Genomic DNA, 14,361 nt, shown 5'->3' on the forward strand with positions numbered 1-14,361 from the left:
CTCTATTTCCCACCCACCTTTTCTCTAAATGCATTGCTTTTTAGCACATGGGCAATTTGTCATTCACTTGGACTTAGTCCATTAAGGGCAAATATCATAGGAACACTCAGTGAGAGATAGCTATATTTTAATACCAAAGAAGTACTGGAAGTGAGGATTTCCAAATGCTCTCACAATCCACGTCTTAATTCCGACAGAAATAACTTGGGTTGAGAGAAAAACTCTGAAAAAAATAGGATGTGGGGAAGTAAACTGGAGAAAAAGGAAGGTTCTCCAATCGATATGAAACTCCCATTTCGTATTTTTTTTAAAGAAAAGAAAAGAAAAAAAAATGAAATCACCCTTGGACTTACCATTTGATCAAACTATTTTATCCTCAAGAGCCAAAGTATTGAGGTGGTGAATTCTGTACTTTGCAACTTCAGATTTTAAATCTTGGTGGTGCATGTATATATTTATCGCTCAGTTAAAAAAAAAAAAATCTCCTCTGCATGAAGTAAACTAGCACATTGAAAAGACAGGCTCAGCAGAGGTACCTATATGCTTGCTACTCAATGTAGGAACAGGCCATTTTTGTTTCTTTTTCTTTTTTCTTTTTTTTTTTTTTTGCCAAAAGCAAATCATTCAACATGACGGCCCTCTTGATACAACTATTTTGAATGAGTCCTAAATTCCATCGCCTTTCTTTTGCTTCACTCACTCTCATGCCTCATGTCTTTGTTCTCCAGTTCCTCAAATAATCAATTACACATAAAATGTCAATTTCAGCCCCAAAGCTCAAGCTTTGTACTCTAGATTAAGATCATGTGATAAGAGATAGTTGGCTCCGATGGATGACGGAGCTCCCTCCACAAGAGTGGAGTTCGGCAGTAACAAGAAGCCATTCCTGGGCACGTGGCAATAGAGATCAGTCATTGGTGATACCCTTGGCCCGTAGTTCCTCTTGCACTCGAGCAAGATATGTAGGATCTGGGTAGCCAAACCTGGAGGAAATGAAGACAAATGTTTATGAGTTTACCCTCCTTGACCTAAACTCTGGCAGTTTAAGTTACCCCAAAGTGGCTTAACTTGGGATTCTCTGAAAGCTTCAGGAAAAATTCAGTGGACAACTTCCTTCTATTAAAATACTTACCATATTTTTCCATGTATAAGATATTTTTCTTTAAAATATTTACCTAAAAATGGAAGAGCATCTTATACACGGGGCCCCCCCAAGAGGAGAATCGTGGTTGCGTAACTGCCAATTGCTTGAAATATTGATTTCTGAATTTTGGGTAAGAAAAGGGGGGGGGCGCCCTGTACATGGGGGTGTCTTATAGATGGAAAAATACAGTAACTAGCTTCTGCTGACCCCCGTTCCCTCAAATGTGTGAAGGCTTCTGGATTCGAGGCTGTGACCCCATTAACCCAAGAGGCACAAAAGAGCAGATCAGTATGAAAATTTTCCTTGAAATGATGATTTCTGTGTATGCTGGCTGTCTTCTCTACTGTGGTAAGAGATGTTATCCTACAGTAGGAAAGGCTATCCTAGAACATTTTCTAGATCAGTGTTTCTCAACTTTTGCCAACACTGAGATGTGTGGATTTCAATTCCTACAATTCTTAACAACAGCCGTGCTCTGGATCCTGCTTCATAAAGGTTTCTTGCCAAATAAACTGATGTAGAAAATTGTTCCCACGAAAGATACCCACAGTCAGATACTTCTGCAGGTTGATAAGAGAAAAAGCTTAGTTGGTGCATCAATCATGTAGCTGGTCTAAACAAGCAAGCAAGCAAACAAACAAACAAACCCAGGCTCAGTTCATGCAAAAGTTCGTAATGCAACGTTGGCTAATCACAACTTTCTTCAGCGCCAGGCACCCAATATATATTGAAAAGAATCCAATGCAAAGCAAAACAAAACAATAAAAAACAACAACAGAACAATGCAACAATGCTGGGTTAGAACAGGTTCTCATTTCCTTTCAGTCACTAAGGTCAGTTCATAATTTCTCTTAGTCTAATCTATCTCAGAAGGCTGCTGCAAAGATAAATATATAGGCAACAAATTTATATGCCACAATGATCAACTTGAAGCAAGAGAGTGAATGAAGGTACATAAACACAGGTAGTCCTCGAGTTGCAAATGTAATGGAGTCTGCCCATTCCATCCATAACTCGAGAATTTGTGGGAGTGAATCTCGTACCTTAAACGAGATCACTCCTGCTTTCGGCCATGCATTCACTAATTTAATGCTTGGGCAAATGCGCAGCTCATTGTGCATATGAAGTATCTTCGGGTGGGGAAGGCCATTGGGAAGCCTAGTGAGGAAACAGGCCACAACTTCAGACATTGCAAGGCCTCCCCCAACCCACAGATACCCCATTCTCTCTCCCCTGGGGTCCCCACAATTGCTTCCCCCCACATCCTGCCATGCCGGGTGACTTACTTTATGAAGATCTGTCTCCTCTCCAGCCTGTTTCATTGCCTGATACCTCCTTTCTCATCAGTAAGGGGCTTGATGAGGCCTCTGGCAGTGAGAAAGCAGGCCCGTAAGAACACACATGGCCTTCCGGGGTTGCTTTCTCAACGCGGAGGCCTCGTCAAGCTGATCTCTGGTGAGAAGAGAGATCCGAAAGGTTCCGCATGGCCTTCTGGGGCTGCTTTCTCATTGGCAAAGTGCTTGAGGATTGCGTCCCTGTACGATTCGGCAGCCCTTTGCAAAAAGCCTTTGTCGGTAGGAACAGGGCTTCAGAGGGATGCGTCCGCTTCTCCCAAGCTCCGCTGGTGCCAACAAAGGCTTTTTGCAAAGGACTGCCAAAGCCTACAGGAACGTAATCTCCCTGCAGGCTTTGGCAAGAAAACGGCAAACGGAGGGAAGGCCTGAAGCCTTCCCTGTGTTTGCAAACATCCAGGCCTCAATTTGCAGAGAATTGAGGCCTAAAGTACGAAATTACATGAGATCAATAGCACAAGATCTCGTGCTACTGATCTTGCATGATCTCGTGGCGAGTTAGGCTTCTGTTCTCTGCGAATGCAGGCAAAGAAACTGTGAGAGAGGAGAGCTTTGCAAGGTAAAGTGAGTCTCCACAGGCGAAGTGCCTGTGAAGACCTGGCGGGGGCGGGATGACTGTTGCAGAGCCTCTTTGGCTGTTCGTAACAGTGAACAACTGCCATGGTGCTGAAATATTTATAATTTCGAGACTTGTTTGTAAATGCAAGGGGTGCTTACCCCGTAACTTCAAACATTTGCTGAGGGAACGCTCATAACCCGGGGATTACCTGTATGCAAGTCAAGTTAAAAAAAATTCCTGACTATAGCATTTCAAGAAGACCTGACATTGGAGCTGTACATCTGAAAAGCTCCTGGTGAGAATAAAGTAACCAATTATTTAGAGAGCCAGCATCAACGTCTATTCTATGAAGCTCTTGGTGATATCCAATGATATCACTAAGTTGTTTTCAATTTGTAACCTACTGAGATCAAATAGCATTCTTGCAGTTTATTGACTCTGGACTTTGTAGCCTGGTACCTTTTAATGCTATTGTTTGGGTTCTCACAGGACCCAAGCAGTCTAATCCCTCCCTTTGGAAGCCCCTTGGTCTAAATCCTCCCCCTTTATTTTATTCCCTCCGCTTCACAACCACAGGCACCCCAGTGTTTTTCAACCTTTGCAACACTGAGATGTGTGGATTTCAATTCCTAGAATTCTTAACTACAGGCAGTTGGCAAACCCTTACAGCTGGGGTCCCCCAGTGCAGTTGGTTTTGTGATGGATGTCATTCCAGGTGATGACGTTGGCTCGCCCTGTGGTCATGGAGGTCCCAATAGTGAAGGTGAGCCGTTGATCAAAGGCCTTGCGGAAGAGCGCCAGAACTTTGTTGCCTTCAGGGCAGTCAGGTAAGTAAGCCACACGGGTGGTGCCTGGGTAGCGGACGCCAGGATTGGGATGTTCCACCTGCAAGAGAAAGATGAATTCTGAAAAAAAAAACCTTAACTACAAACAAGAGATGGAGGAGCTGGCCTATAGGTTGGGAAGTTAGACATGGTGCAGGTGAAATCTCCTAGACCAGGGGTATCAAACTCATGGTTTCACGTTGTCGTCACGTGATGTATCTCAACTTCCCCCCCCTTCACTAAACCAGGGGTGGCGGTGGCCAGTGCATGACGCATCTGGCCCGCAGACTGCAAGTTTGATACCCCTGTCCTAGACCTACCCTGAGTGAAGCCTGCAACAACTTGTTGTTATAGTTGTACCTGGCTGGCTATAGTCCTTGTTTGTACTGCCATTTTCCTCCACACTACTGTCCTCAAAATATATTGGACCACAATTCCAATTGTACTCCCAAAGTCAACACGGTCATCTAATTGAGTTAGGAGCATCTGAGTCTACAAATAGGGGAGTAGCAGGAACAGAAACAACACAAGCCATTATTCACTTTAATAGTTTTGGTTAAGAGAGTGAAATAGAGGAAGGTCTTGCCTCTTTTTAGAAAAAAATGGAATCCAATACAATTATGTATGAGTAATTTACAAAAGTGGCTAATTTTAATGAATATACAGTTTTTCTCAATGGATCAGTCTTACCTAACTTGGCAGGGCAGAAATTTTGGTCTACAAATCCAATGTCCCCAAATACTTGATAAAGAGGATATGTGGTTTAGAAAATGCAAAGATTGGACAAGACAGCTAAACTATCAATCTAGCTCTTTTGTTTCCCCGTCATATATGAAATAACTCTTCAGATCTTAATCTGAAAGAAATGGAAATATGGATCTTCCATTCTAATAACAATGGTAGATTTAGATGCTAAAAGCCATGGATAGATTGCAATTTGTGGAATCAGTTGCTTTCATTCAATTTTAAAGGTCCACCAGCCACAATCTAGTGGAAAAAAAAGAAAGTTGGGGAACTTGTTCTGAGAACCAGTCCTTCTTCATCTGTGATCCTAGGCCTTACTCATTTCAGCCATGTAATTTAGCTTGCAGGAGAAAGAATCAAAACAAGTTTTAATGTTGCTTTTTTAACCAATTGGTAATCCAAAATCTTCCCTATTTAGATCAAAAATTTCCGAGATTTTACTATAGATGATCATCCTTCCATAAGCTGCAGCTACAATACTGTGCCATATTTAAACTGTTCAAAGATGAGTGGCTGCAATTGCCACAATATTTTATTCTCTGATGTTACTAATATCAACTATCTTCTCCCTTTCTATTCCCTGGGGAAATGGCCATGCAGGACTTCTTGGTTCTCCTGCTCATTTTCCCTTCCCCTTTGCATTCTATGTTCTTATCAAACTGAAAAATCTACAGCTTCACCAATCTACAAAACGCAAATACCAATGAGGCCATAGGAACAGGGTTTCTCTGAAATTTTTCCCCAGGGCATTTCCATCTGCTGTTCTTTCTCAAAAGGTATCATCCTGATAGATTATCACCTTTGGTCTGCCTCCTGATCACTTTGTCAAAAGAGTGGAAAAATATTCTGATTCAAGAATAGGCCTAAGCACTCTGAATAATCTTCAAACAACAACTCTGAATTCAAAGTTGAATTCAACTTGAATTCCAAGAATATCAAAGAAGATTTAGAATTTTTTTCATAGTAGGAACATCTGGGTCACCTTGGCCAACCTGAAAAATAGCAACTTGGGTATTGGCCACTTGTAGGGCTACTGTCTAGATTGGGAAGTTGAAAAACATCCAGGAGATGGCAAGCTGTATCTAAATTGCTATCAAGAAAGCAGGGGCATGCGCATCTAGTCTTCAAAAACTGGGTCCCACTTGTGGGACACTTGTCGTTTTCTCCCTGGCTGCTTTCGTCTGGTGTCATCGAGTCTAATTCCAGAATGTTCATGTGACCTGCACTTGCCTAAAAGTAAGATAGAGAATTTATTCTGAGTAACTTACCCAATCAACTCAGCAAGAAAAGAAAAAAAAAGCTCAGTGAATGAATTATACCCGGGTTATCATTTTCATAGTTTCATCCAAGGCAATAACTAAATTTGGTCATGTTTCAACTAATGCCCCTGCATATTCTTGAATATTACTTTTTTTGTGGCAGCATATATCCTAAATATAGATACTAACCCTTTTTAAAACGAAAATATTGACTCTATAAAGATTTCCTTATCCTCCAGCAGAATCCCATGACATTTGACAGCAAGAATATTATGGTTTAAGTGGAGGCATTTCTTCCGCAAGGGGATGAATGGAATCTAGGCCATTCACATGGCTTTTTTAAACTGTAGAGAAGGAAGTGCAGATTTCAGGAATCCTTGCAACTGATTTTGCAGGCTCAAGTAGCTTCAAGGCTTGAATTGCAAGCTGCCTCACTACCTAAGAAATCCTTCTGCAATTCCAGGAATTTTGAAGAACAGTTGGCAATATGGAATGTAGGCCACTCTTTAGTTCCTGGCAGATTTATTTCTTACCTGGATGTCACACCTTTTCTTCCCAGAACTGAAGGTGGCAAGCCTGCTATGCTTTTCACTTTCTCCCACCCGGCCATTTTGTTCTCACAACTACCTGCTTTGTGAAGAGGATATGACTGTCCCACAATCACCTAGGGAGTGCTCAGCCTGAGTTTTTTCAGTCCTAATCTGACACAGACATCACTATGCCCCGCCAGCTTTCATAAAAAGCTTTCACGCATCTTTTTTTATTTGCACATAGGAGTCTCCCCCCACCTGCCAACCATAAATTTCCGGCCTCTGGTTTTCAATTTGTCTCCTTTTACTTACAGAAGACTCTAAAAGCATCAAGCAAACATCACAGTTAGCAAAATGGCACCTTTTATTTCCTGATAAGTAACTGCTTTCTCCATTTACTGTCTGCTGATCCTGCTCTCCTTCAAGAAGGGCAAACCATTCATAAACAAGGAAATAATTTTCCTCACAACTCATGCTTCCTTCACCCTCGCATATGCACCGTTTTTCTAGAGAGGTCCAAAAAATCAGCAAAGCCAGGATTAAAAAGTTCTACATTTTAAAAAATTAAGATTATATCAACTAAACATCAGTATTAATCATTGTCATCTGTTTGGTTAACCCATGGCATGTTAAATATTGCCATTTTTAAAGGAACCAGATTGTGCATATGACACAGAACAGGAAGCTATGACACTAGACCAGCTAGTTTAGTCTAATGGTTAAAGCACCAGGCTCCAAACTGGGAGTTGGTGAGTTCTAGTCTCATCTTAGCCATGAAGGCCAGCTGGGTGACCTTGGGCCAGTCGTTCTCTCTCTCAGCCCCTCAGACTTCACAGGGCTGCTGTTGGTGGAAAAATAGGAGTAGGGTGTGTTGGATATGTTCACCGCCTTATTTGTAAAAATAATAAAGGCAGGATATAAATAAATGAATAAAAATAAAATTAAGGTTTTTCTGCCAATTATCATTTTACTGGTCCTCACAAAGGACCAGTAAATGAAGAATCCTTCAGGGATTCTTTTAAGTGACTTCAATGTGGTCTGACAGTGACTCTCCTTGGCTAATCTTTAAAAAAAAAAAAAAAACACCCTAAACAAGCTCGGATCTGATTAATTCTGAGATGGGAAATCCCAAGGAAATCCCACCTCTGTAGGCTAAACTAGGAAATTGAAAAAGAAAAAAAAAAGCAGAAAAAAGCACTTTCGTATACTGTAGGTTGCTGAAACCCCCCCCCCACCCAGTCATGAATCCCCTCTATTTTACTTTAATCTGTTACATCATTTTCCACAATTAATGCCTACAGATTTAGAGTTTTCGGGAAGACATGAAAGGATGGGCTTAAAGGCCTACTTTTGAATCCTATCGTGTTTTAATGCGATCTTATCCAATCTTCTGCCTCTCAGTGTGTTGAGATTACAGTAGGATTCTTAAAATCCTCAGCCAGAATGGCCAATTGACCACCTCTTTACAAGTCTACTCAGAACAAAATGCCACTGCCATTTAATCTGCTTCCTCTCAATAGGATGGCAAGAAGGTAGGGAAATAATCATTGAAGCCTATGGTTGAAAGGAACCTTGAAGGCTTCTAGTTCAACTTTCTACCTGGGGCAAAAATCCTCAGATCAAGCCAGTTCAATGGTTTTCCAACCTTTGTTTGAAAATCTCCAAAGATGGAGCACTCATGACTCTGGGAGCCAGGCTGTTCAATGGCTTAACATTTGATAATAATTAATAGTCACAGTCAGGAACTTCCACCTTATTTCAAGTTTGGATCTCTTGCTATAAAACTTCCACCCACTGGTTTCTTATCTTATCCTCAGATGCTCTTGAAAATAAATCCATACTCTCTGATCTGTGACATCCCTTCATGTTTTGGAAGATTGTTATCAAGTCTCCCTTTATCCTTCTCTTCTGTAAGCTAAACATATCAAGTTTCTTTAACCATTCTTTGGCCTTCAAGCCACTCACCATCTGTGTCTTTCTGTGCACTTTACGTTATCTTGTATTAGGGTGACCAAAACTGGACACAGTATTCCAGATTCAGTGCAATACAGAGCAGAACTAACACTTCTTGTTATCTCAACATTTTATTCCTGTTGTTGTGGCCCAAGATTGCACTGACCCTTTTGGTAGCTGCAGCACATCGGTGGCTCATGCTTGGTTTGTGATGCAGCAAGATATTCAGAGCCTTCTCACAAGCACCACTGCCAAGCCAAGAACTGCTTATCTTTTATCTGGGCATCTATTTTTTCCTACCTAAGGGCAGAACCTTACATTTGTCAACACTGAATACCATTTTGTTGGATAAGGTCCAATTTTGAAGTCATGAAGATGTGTTCACTAAAGAAGATGGCCAACGTTAATTTACATGCCTAACAAAACATCCCACTCTAAGATTCAACCCAATGCCATTCCTGAATTCTTTTCAAGCCCCTTCCCCCCCCGACCCCCCCCCCCACACACACCATTTACTCCTATTTTTGGTGTAGGAATAAAACCACTGTATTTGAGGATACCAAATGTGATGGAAACTTGTCCTGACACCGTATGTTCTCTCCTGCAGCTTGAAAGTCATAATAAATTTCTATGTAGAGCAGGAATTTAAAGTAAACAGACCTGATACTACAGATGGCTTGCCAGCTTTCTTTTGGGGCCCCGAGAATTAGGCCAGAGAAGATGAGACTGGATACTTCAGCCTTTTTTGTTTACATGAAATGGAATTGAGTGGTTAAAATGGGTGCTCCTATGCCTTGGAGAGTTTTAATCCTCTCTTAAAAATAAACATTTCTGTCTTCCCAATGTATTGTGGCCATGTCCACTGGTGGCACACAACCCTTGCATTGCCATATAAAACCTGGTGTCATTCTGGTGTAGGGGATGTTGTTATATATGTCCAACTCAATTTTTGATAGAACTTTCCAGCCATTTGTGACCAGGGCCATTTTGCTCTTTTCTCAATTCTCTACCTATCCTTTGTTTTCTCCAGTTTGGTGCCAACCCGTAAGTCCAATGCTGGGGGAATAGAGAACAGCAGCTCCTAATGCCATATGCAGCCTTTGACCTCATCTGAAAACCTTTCAGGAAAGAAAATAACTCGGCCTCAAGTTAGAGGTGCTTAGAAGGAAGAGAAGAGGGAGTCATAGAGAGAGAAAAAGCAGGCGAGTCCTACTGTTTTTTTGCTGTAATTCTAACTATTGCTCACTTTAGTTTCAATGTGCCCTCAAATAAATTCCCTAACAGGGAACACAGCAGGGGTGAAATGCTACCGGTTCGCTACAGTTTGGGCAAACCGGTAGCAGCAGCAGCGTGAGGCTCCGCCTACCCACCCAGACGTCACTTCCTGGTTTTAACTAGGAAGTAACCTGTTTTTAACCCTGTGCATGCGCAGAAGGCTTTGAGGGTCCAAAATTGGACATGAAAATGGTACATGCACTTCTGAACCGGTAGGGAAGGTAAGTAGATTTCACCTCTGGAACACAGTCCTTAAGAGTGAGAAAGGATTCCTGCTTCTGACTTTGGCCTAGCTAGCCCTACATGGGAGCTGAGGGTTCTGGAAGATGTAGTTTAGCACAGCTGGAAGCTTCCAGAACAGGGAAGATGACCCTGTGAAGACCATTTCCAAACAACAGAAAGAGGAAAAGAGGAACCCAACTTACTCCTTGTATGCCAGGTGGGAAGACATACTGGATTATGATGGTGCCATATTTCTCGTAACCAGGAAGCAGAAGACTTGAGTCCTTGGAGACTAGCATGCGTCCATTCTCCGGCTGGTTCCCTACCAGCTGCCCGTAGAAACGGCCACACATTGGGCAGGCTTTCTTGACCTGCAAGGCCCGGGTGATGCAGTCCTCACAGAAGGAGTGCTTGCATTTCTCCAAAGTCTTAATGTTCTGGATCTCCCCCAAACAAATGGGGCACTGGCTGTCCTGTTCCTCCTCCCCTCCCCTTGAGCAGCTGGCCATCCCTCCACTGCCACTTACTACTCTTGGCCCAGAGGTCTGCTGCCCTCGGGATATCAAGGCAGCTCCTCGACGGTGGAGCTCTACAGCTCCGTGTTCTCGGCTCTTCTCCATCAAGGCCATGCAGCCCATCAGCTCACTCTGACGCTGAGCCTTCTTCAATTCCTTCTCTGTTTCCTTGAGCAGTGCTTTGAGAGCCTTACGAGCCAGGTAAAGGCCATTGCTTGGTCCATGGGCAGGCATGGTAATCTGCAGCACATAGATCTCGGATGTCTCACCATCGATCAGAACACCAACTTTATTCTCCTCTTTCAACTTGACCAATTTGGCAGGACTTTCCTTGGTCAGGAAGTCCCAGACGTGCTTATTTACCGTGAGCCTATTTTTAGTGGTGCCTCCACAAGCGGCCATCCTGGATAAAACAAATGATACTGAAAAGAGAGAGAGAAAGAGAATCAAAGTCACAGAAGTGGTTCCAGGCAGAAACACAGATGGATACACTCAGACAGAATCCCATGTTGGGTTACTTTATCTCTATTGGCTAGAAGAGTCAAGGACTTGGATGGTTTCATTGTTTTGGGGGGAAATATTTTTGCTTTTGTTGAGCATCGCAACCCCCATTATCAAATCCTGAAGCATTTCGAATTCAGACTGTTTACATTCAGTACGTCCATCCTACATAAACAAGAGTTCATATATGCCCCTCTGTCAAACTCTTGAAGAAACCACAAATCTAAGAGACTGAGGAAAAATGACTCTGACCAACCAGGAAGGTATTGGTTCCCAAACTATACATTCTGGATTAAGTTGGTTTAGGTCTTTCATTTTTTTTCCTCCTGGTTAAAATGGTGGAGCTCTAATCCTACCCATTTGAAGATCCTAATTTGGCCCAAACTGATTGTGACTACATTTTATTATTAAGGTGGGTGAAATAGGACCAAAAAGAATAATCTATTTTTTCAGCTCTCTCTGAATTTCTAAGTAGACTAACAAATGGCCCATTATCAACTGCAAGAATGGCTTTTTAAAAATAAACCAGTGGATTGTGTATATGTGAGCAGAATCAGAATTACCATACCTGCTTCTCACATTGGAGGGAAGAAAAAGACTTTATTAACACAATTGCTAATTGTGTGAATGTCACCTTATCTTCTTTAGCCCAAGCAGTAAAATTCTTGAGCAGAGACTTATACTGCATGACTGGCAAACATGCCAGCCTGGATATTGCTAAATTTATCATTCCTAGTATCCCTTCTTATTGGCTCTATAGACCCAGTTTGTTAGAATCCACAGTTCAGCAACATCTAGACAGCGTTTCCTACAAGACTGAGAAGCTAGTTGTAAACATCTGAATGGACTTAATTGACAGACCAATCTACTCTTACATAATATGGATTCTTTCCTGTTTCATCACCTTACACACTCCTCTGCATATATGAAGACAGAAAATAATTAACATTTGATTCAGGGGCGAGTTTTAAAATCCGTTGTTACTGGTTCACTCATGGGTGCTCACACACGACGCTTCTGCGCATGAGCAGAAGCGTCCAGGCTGGTGGGCGGAGTCTCCCGCCACTGCCGCTACTGGTTCGCTCAATCCAGGCGAACTAGTAGCAACCCACCACTGAATTGACCAGAAATCTAATTTATACGTGGTCAATCCTAGTTTATTTAGCTCAGTGGTCAATAACAAAGTGCTTTTCAATATCTTGGACAAAAACCTCTAGATTTTTTTTTTTAGTCGGATTTCCAAAATCCAAACCTGGAATTTTATTTTATTTCTGAATGCAAAGCATGGATGCTACTGAGCTACATTCTCTTACAAGATGGTGGGCTAAGCATTTTGCATTTTGCCTGGACTGCCAGAAATTCCTGCACTTATAAGCAATCAGTGAGAAATCTATGAATGTTTTCAATTTAAACCTCAACTTACAAGGCAGAAAATCAGTCCATTTCTCATTTCAACTATCTTTCAAAGATAAAAAAAAATTCAAATGATTAAAGGGTAAACATTCCTGTACAAAAAAAAAAATCTGAAATAAGGAGCATCTCCGAGGATCACCTAAGACCAAAAGAAATCTACAGCCAGACTGTGTATTACAAAATTCTGCCCCTGAGCCAGTATTTTGCAAGAGACTTTGGGACATCTTAGTAGAACACTGCAAGTAATCAGAGCCCACTAGCAGCCCATGATGAGTAAAAGGAAAGAAAAAAAGAATTAAAAGCCTCTGGGGAGATATAGTCTAAGAGAGGAGCCTGGGGAGATTAATAGATGAAAGCCTAATTGGGCTGAGTAAAAGAGATACAATAGATGCAACATAATCAGGGGGCTTAGTAAAATCCCAAATGTTTGCCTTTTGGAGACAAGTTCCAAAGAGTTCAGTGAGCCTTATACAACAGTTACTAAGCTTCTATTAAGGGAGTCCTTTTTTAAAAAGCTGATCCTTTACACTAAGCATTTACTTTTCAAGCACATTTTTTTTATTTTATTTTTTTATTTTTTTATTTTATTATTTATTAAATTTATATGCTGCCCATTTCACTATCCAAAGCTATTTTAGGGATTCTTATCTACAAATGACTTAAACAGCTGAAGTACCAAATAGGAAAACATGTCCTTTTTTATAGCACATAGGTAATGCTGGAATTTGCCTCCACTTTACATAAACAGCATACAGTTCTGAGATTTCCTGTTGCTTCCCCATCCAAATGCTAAGCAACCCTGACCCTCTGAGCTTGCCAGCTCTTGCCTAAACAAATTCATGAAAATTCACCCTATTGATGGCACTGAGTTTTCACGGCTGGGCATTAGTTCTGCAAGTTTTTCTGCAAGCTATTGCTATGAAATGCAGATGGGAAAGCATTCTGTCCTGCTCCTATATTTCCCTAGAGATACCTGGCTGGGGAAATAAAATACAGCACTAACCTAAGCAGATCACTGATCAGCTTCAACATGGCTCTTTTTTTTGCTCCCAACAAGACACCAAGCTACACCCTAGCCCAGCAGCTATACACATAAGGGCTTTATTACAACCTTGGGGAACTACCCTAAAATGATTGCATGGAGAATGTCAAAGGTTACAATTTGCAGCAGACATCTTTTTTTGCATGATGACACTAATTTACCTGAAGTCATTACAGCAAGAAAGGGGATTTTAAATTTGCATCAAAATACTATGTTAATTACTAGTTACACAGGCTCCTCCTTCTTTTCCTTGCATTTTCTGTACTTTGGGATTTCTGAGAACAATTTCCCTTCCAACAGTGACTTAGAACAACTTTATGGTCGCTTGAAATGGATACTAATTGACATACATTAAAACATACAGCTCTCAAACGGTCATCTTTGAGTTATCAAAAGCTCCTCCTAGAAATGGTGATTAAGAAAGCAACCAGGACTGCCTTTTTAAAGACACAAACGGAAATTAATTTCGCTTCCCAAATACTCTGATAGTTACAACATTTGGGAATTAAAACACCCCACCCATCCCAATCCTTGTCTAACTGGGTATGGAAAACAATCGCCTTGTCAAGACCAGCTATGCGGGGAGGAGGGGGTGTTTAGGGTCTGTGGAAACGCCAGCTGTCCCCTATAAAGAAGGGAAAAGGACCAGATGCAACGCCACAAAGGCAGATGCACCAGGCCTCTGAAGGGGGGGGGGAGCCGGTAAGCTAGCTTCGTCGCCACCGCCTTAAATTCCTACCTAGGATAAGCGGGAGCCTTCTAAGGACGAGCGACGATCCCCAGCAATGCAAGAAAGGGACCAGCTTCCTTCTTCCAGTCTCGAGGCTTTAAACGCTCCGGGGATGTGGCAAAGAAGGCTCGCTACTCTTGGAGCGTAAACCCTTCGCAAGGAGGAGGAGCAGGAGGAGCAGCAGCAGCGAGAGGGCAAGCGCTCCCCGCTCGGGCGACAAAAGAGGCACCCAACCCCGCCGCGCGTCACCTTTGGAGAGGGCGCGACGCCACCGCAATACCGTACCTGGGGAGCCCAT

At 42.1% G+C, this 14,361-nt stretch overlaps 1 protein-coding gene across 1 annotated transcript; it reads right to left on the reverse strand.

The window, feature by feature from the left end:
• Positions 1-294: 294 nt before the first annotated feature.
• Positions 295-14,361, reverse strand: DTX3 (deltex E3 ubiquitin ligase 3). Its single transcript, XM_070934981.1, is given in 6 exon segments — positions 295-983; positions 3,723-3,940; positions 10,066-10,799; positions 14,073-14,114; positions 14,117-14,333; positions 14,335-14,361. Coding segments are annotated over 6 exon segments (1,314 nt in total). The 3' UTR covers positions 295-907.

The sequence above is a fragment of the Pituophis catenifer genome, unplaced genomic scaffold (assembly GCF_029215685.1).
Source record: "Pituophis catenifer annectens isolate HBS135680 unplaced genomic scaffold, rPitCat1.0.hap2 SCAF_2, whole genome shotgun sequence".
Taxonomy (NCBI): Eukaryota; Metazoa; Chordata; class Lepidosauria; order Squamata; family Colubridae; genus Pituophis; species Pituophis catenifer.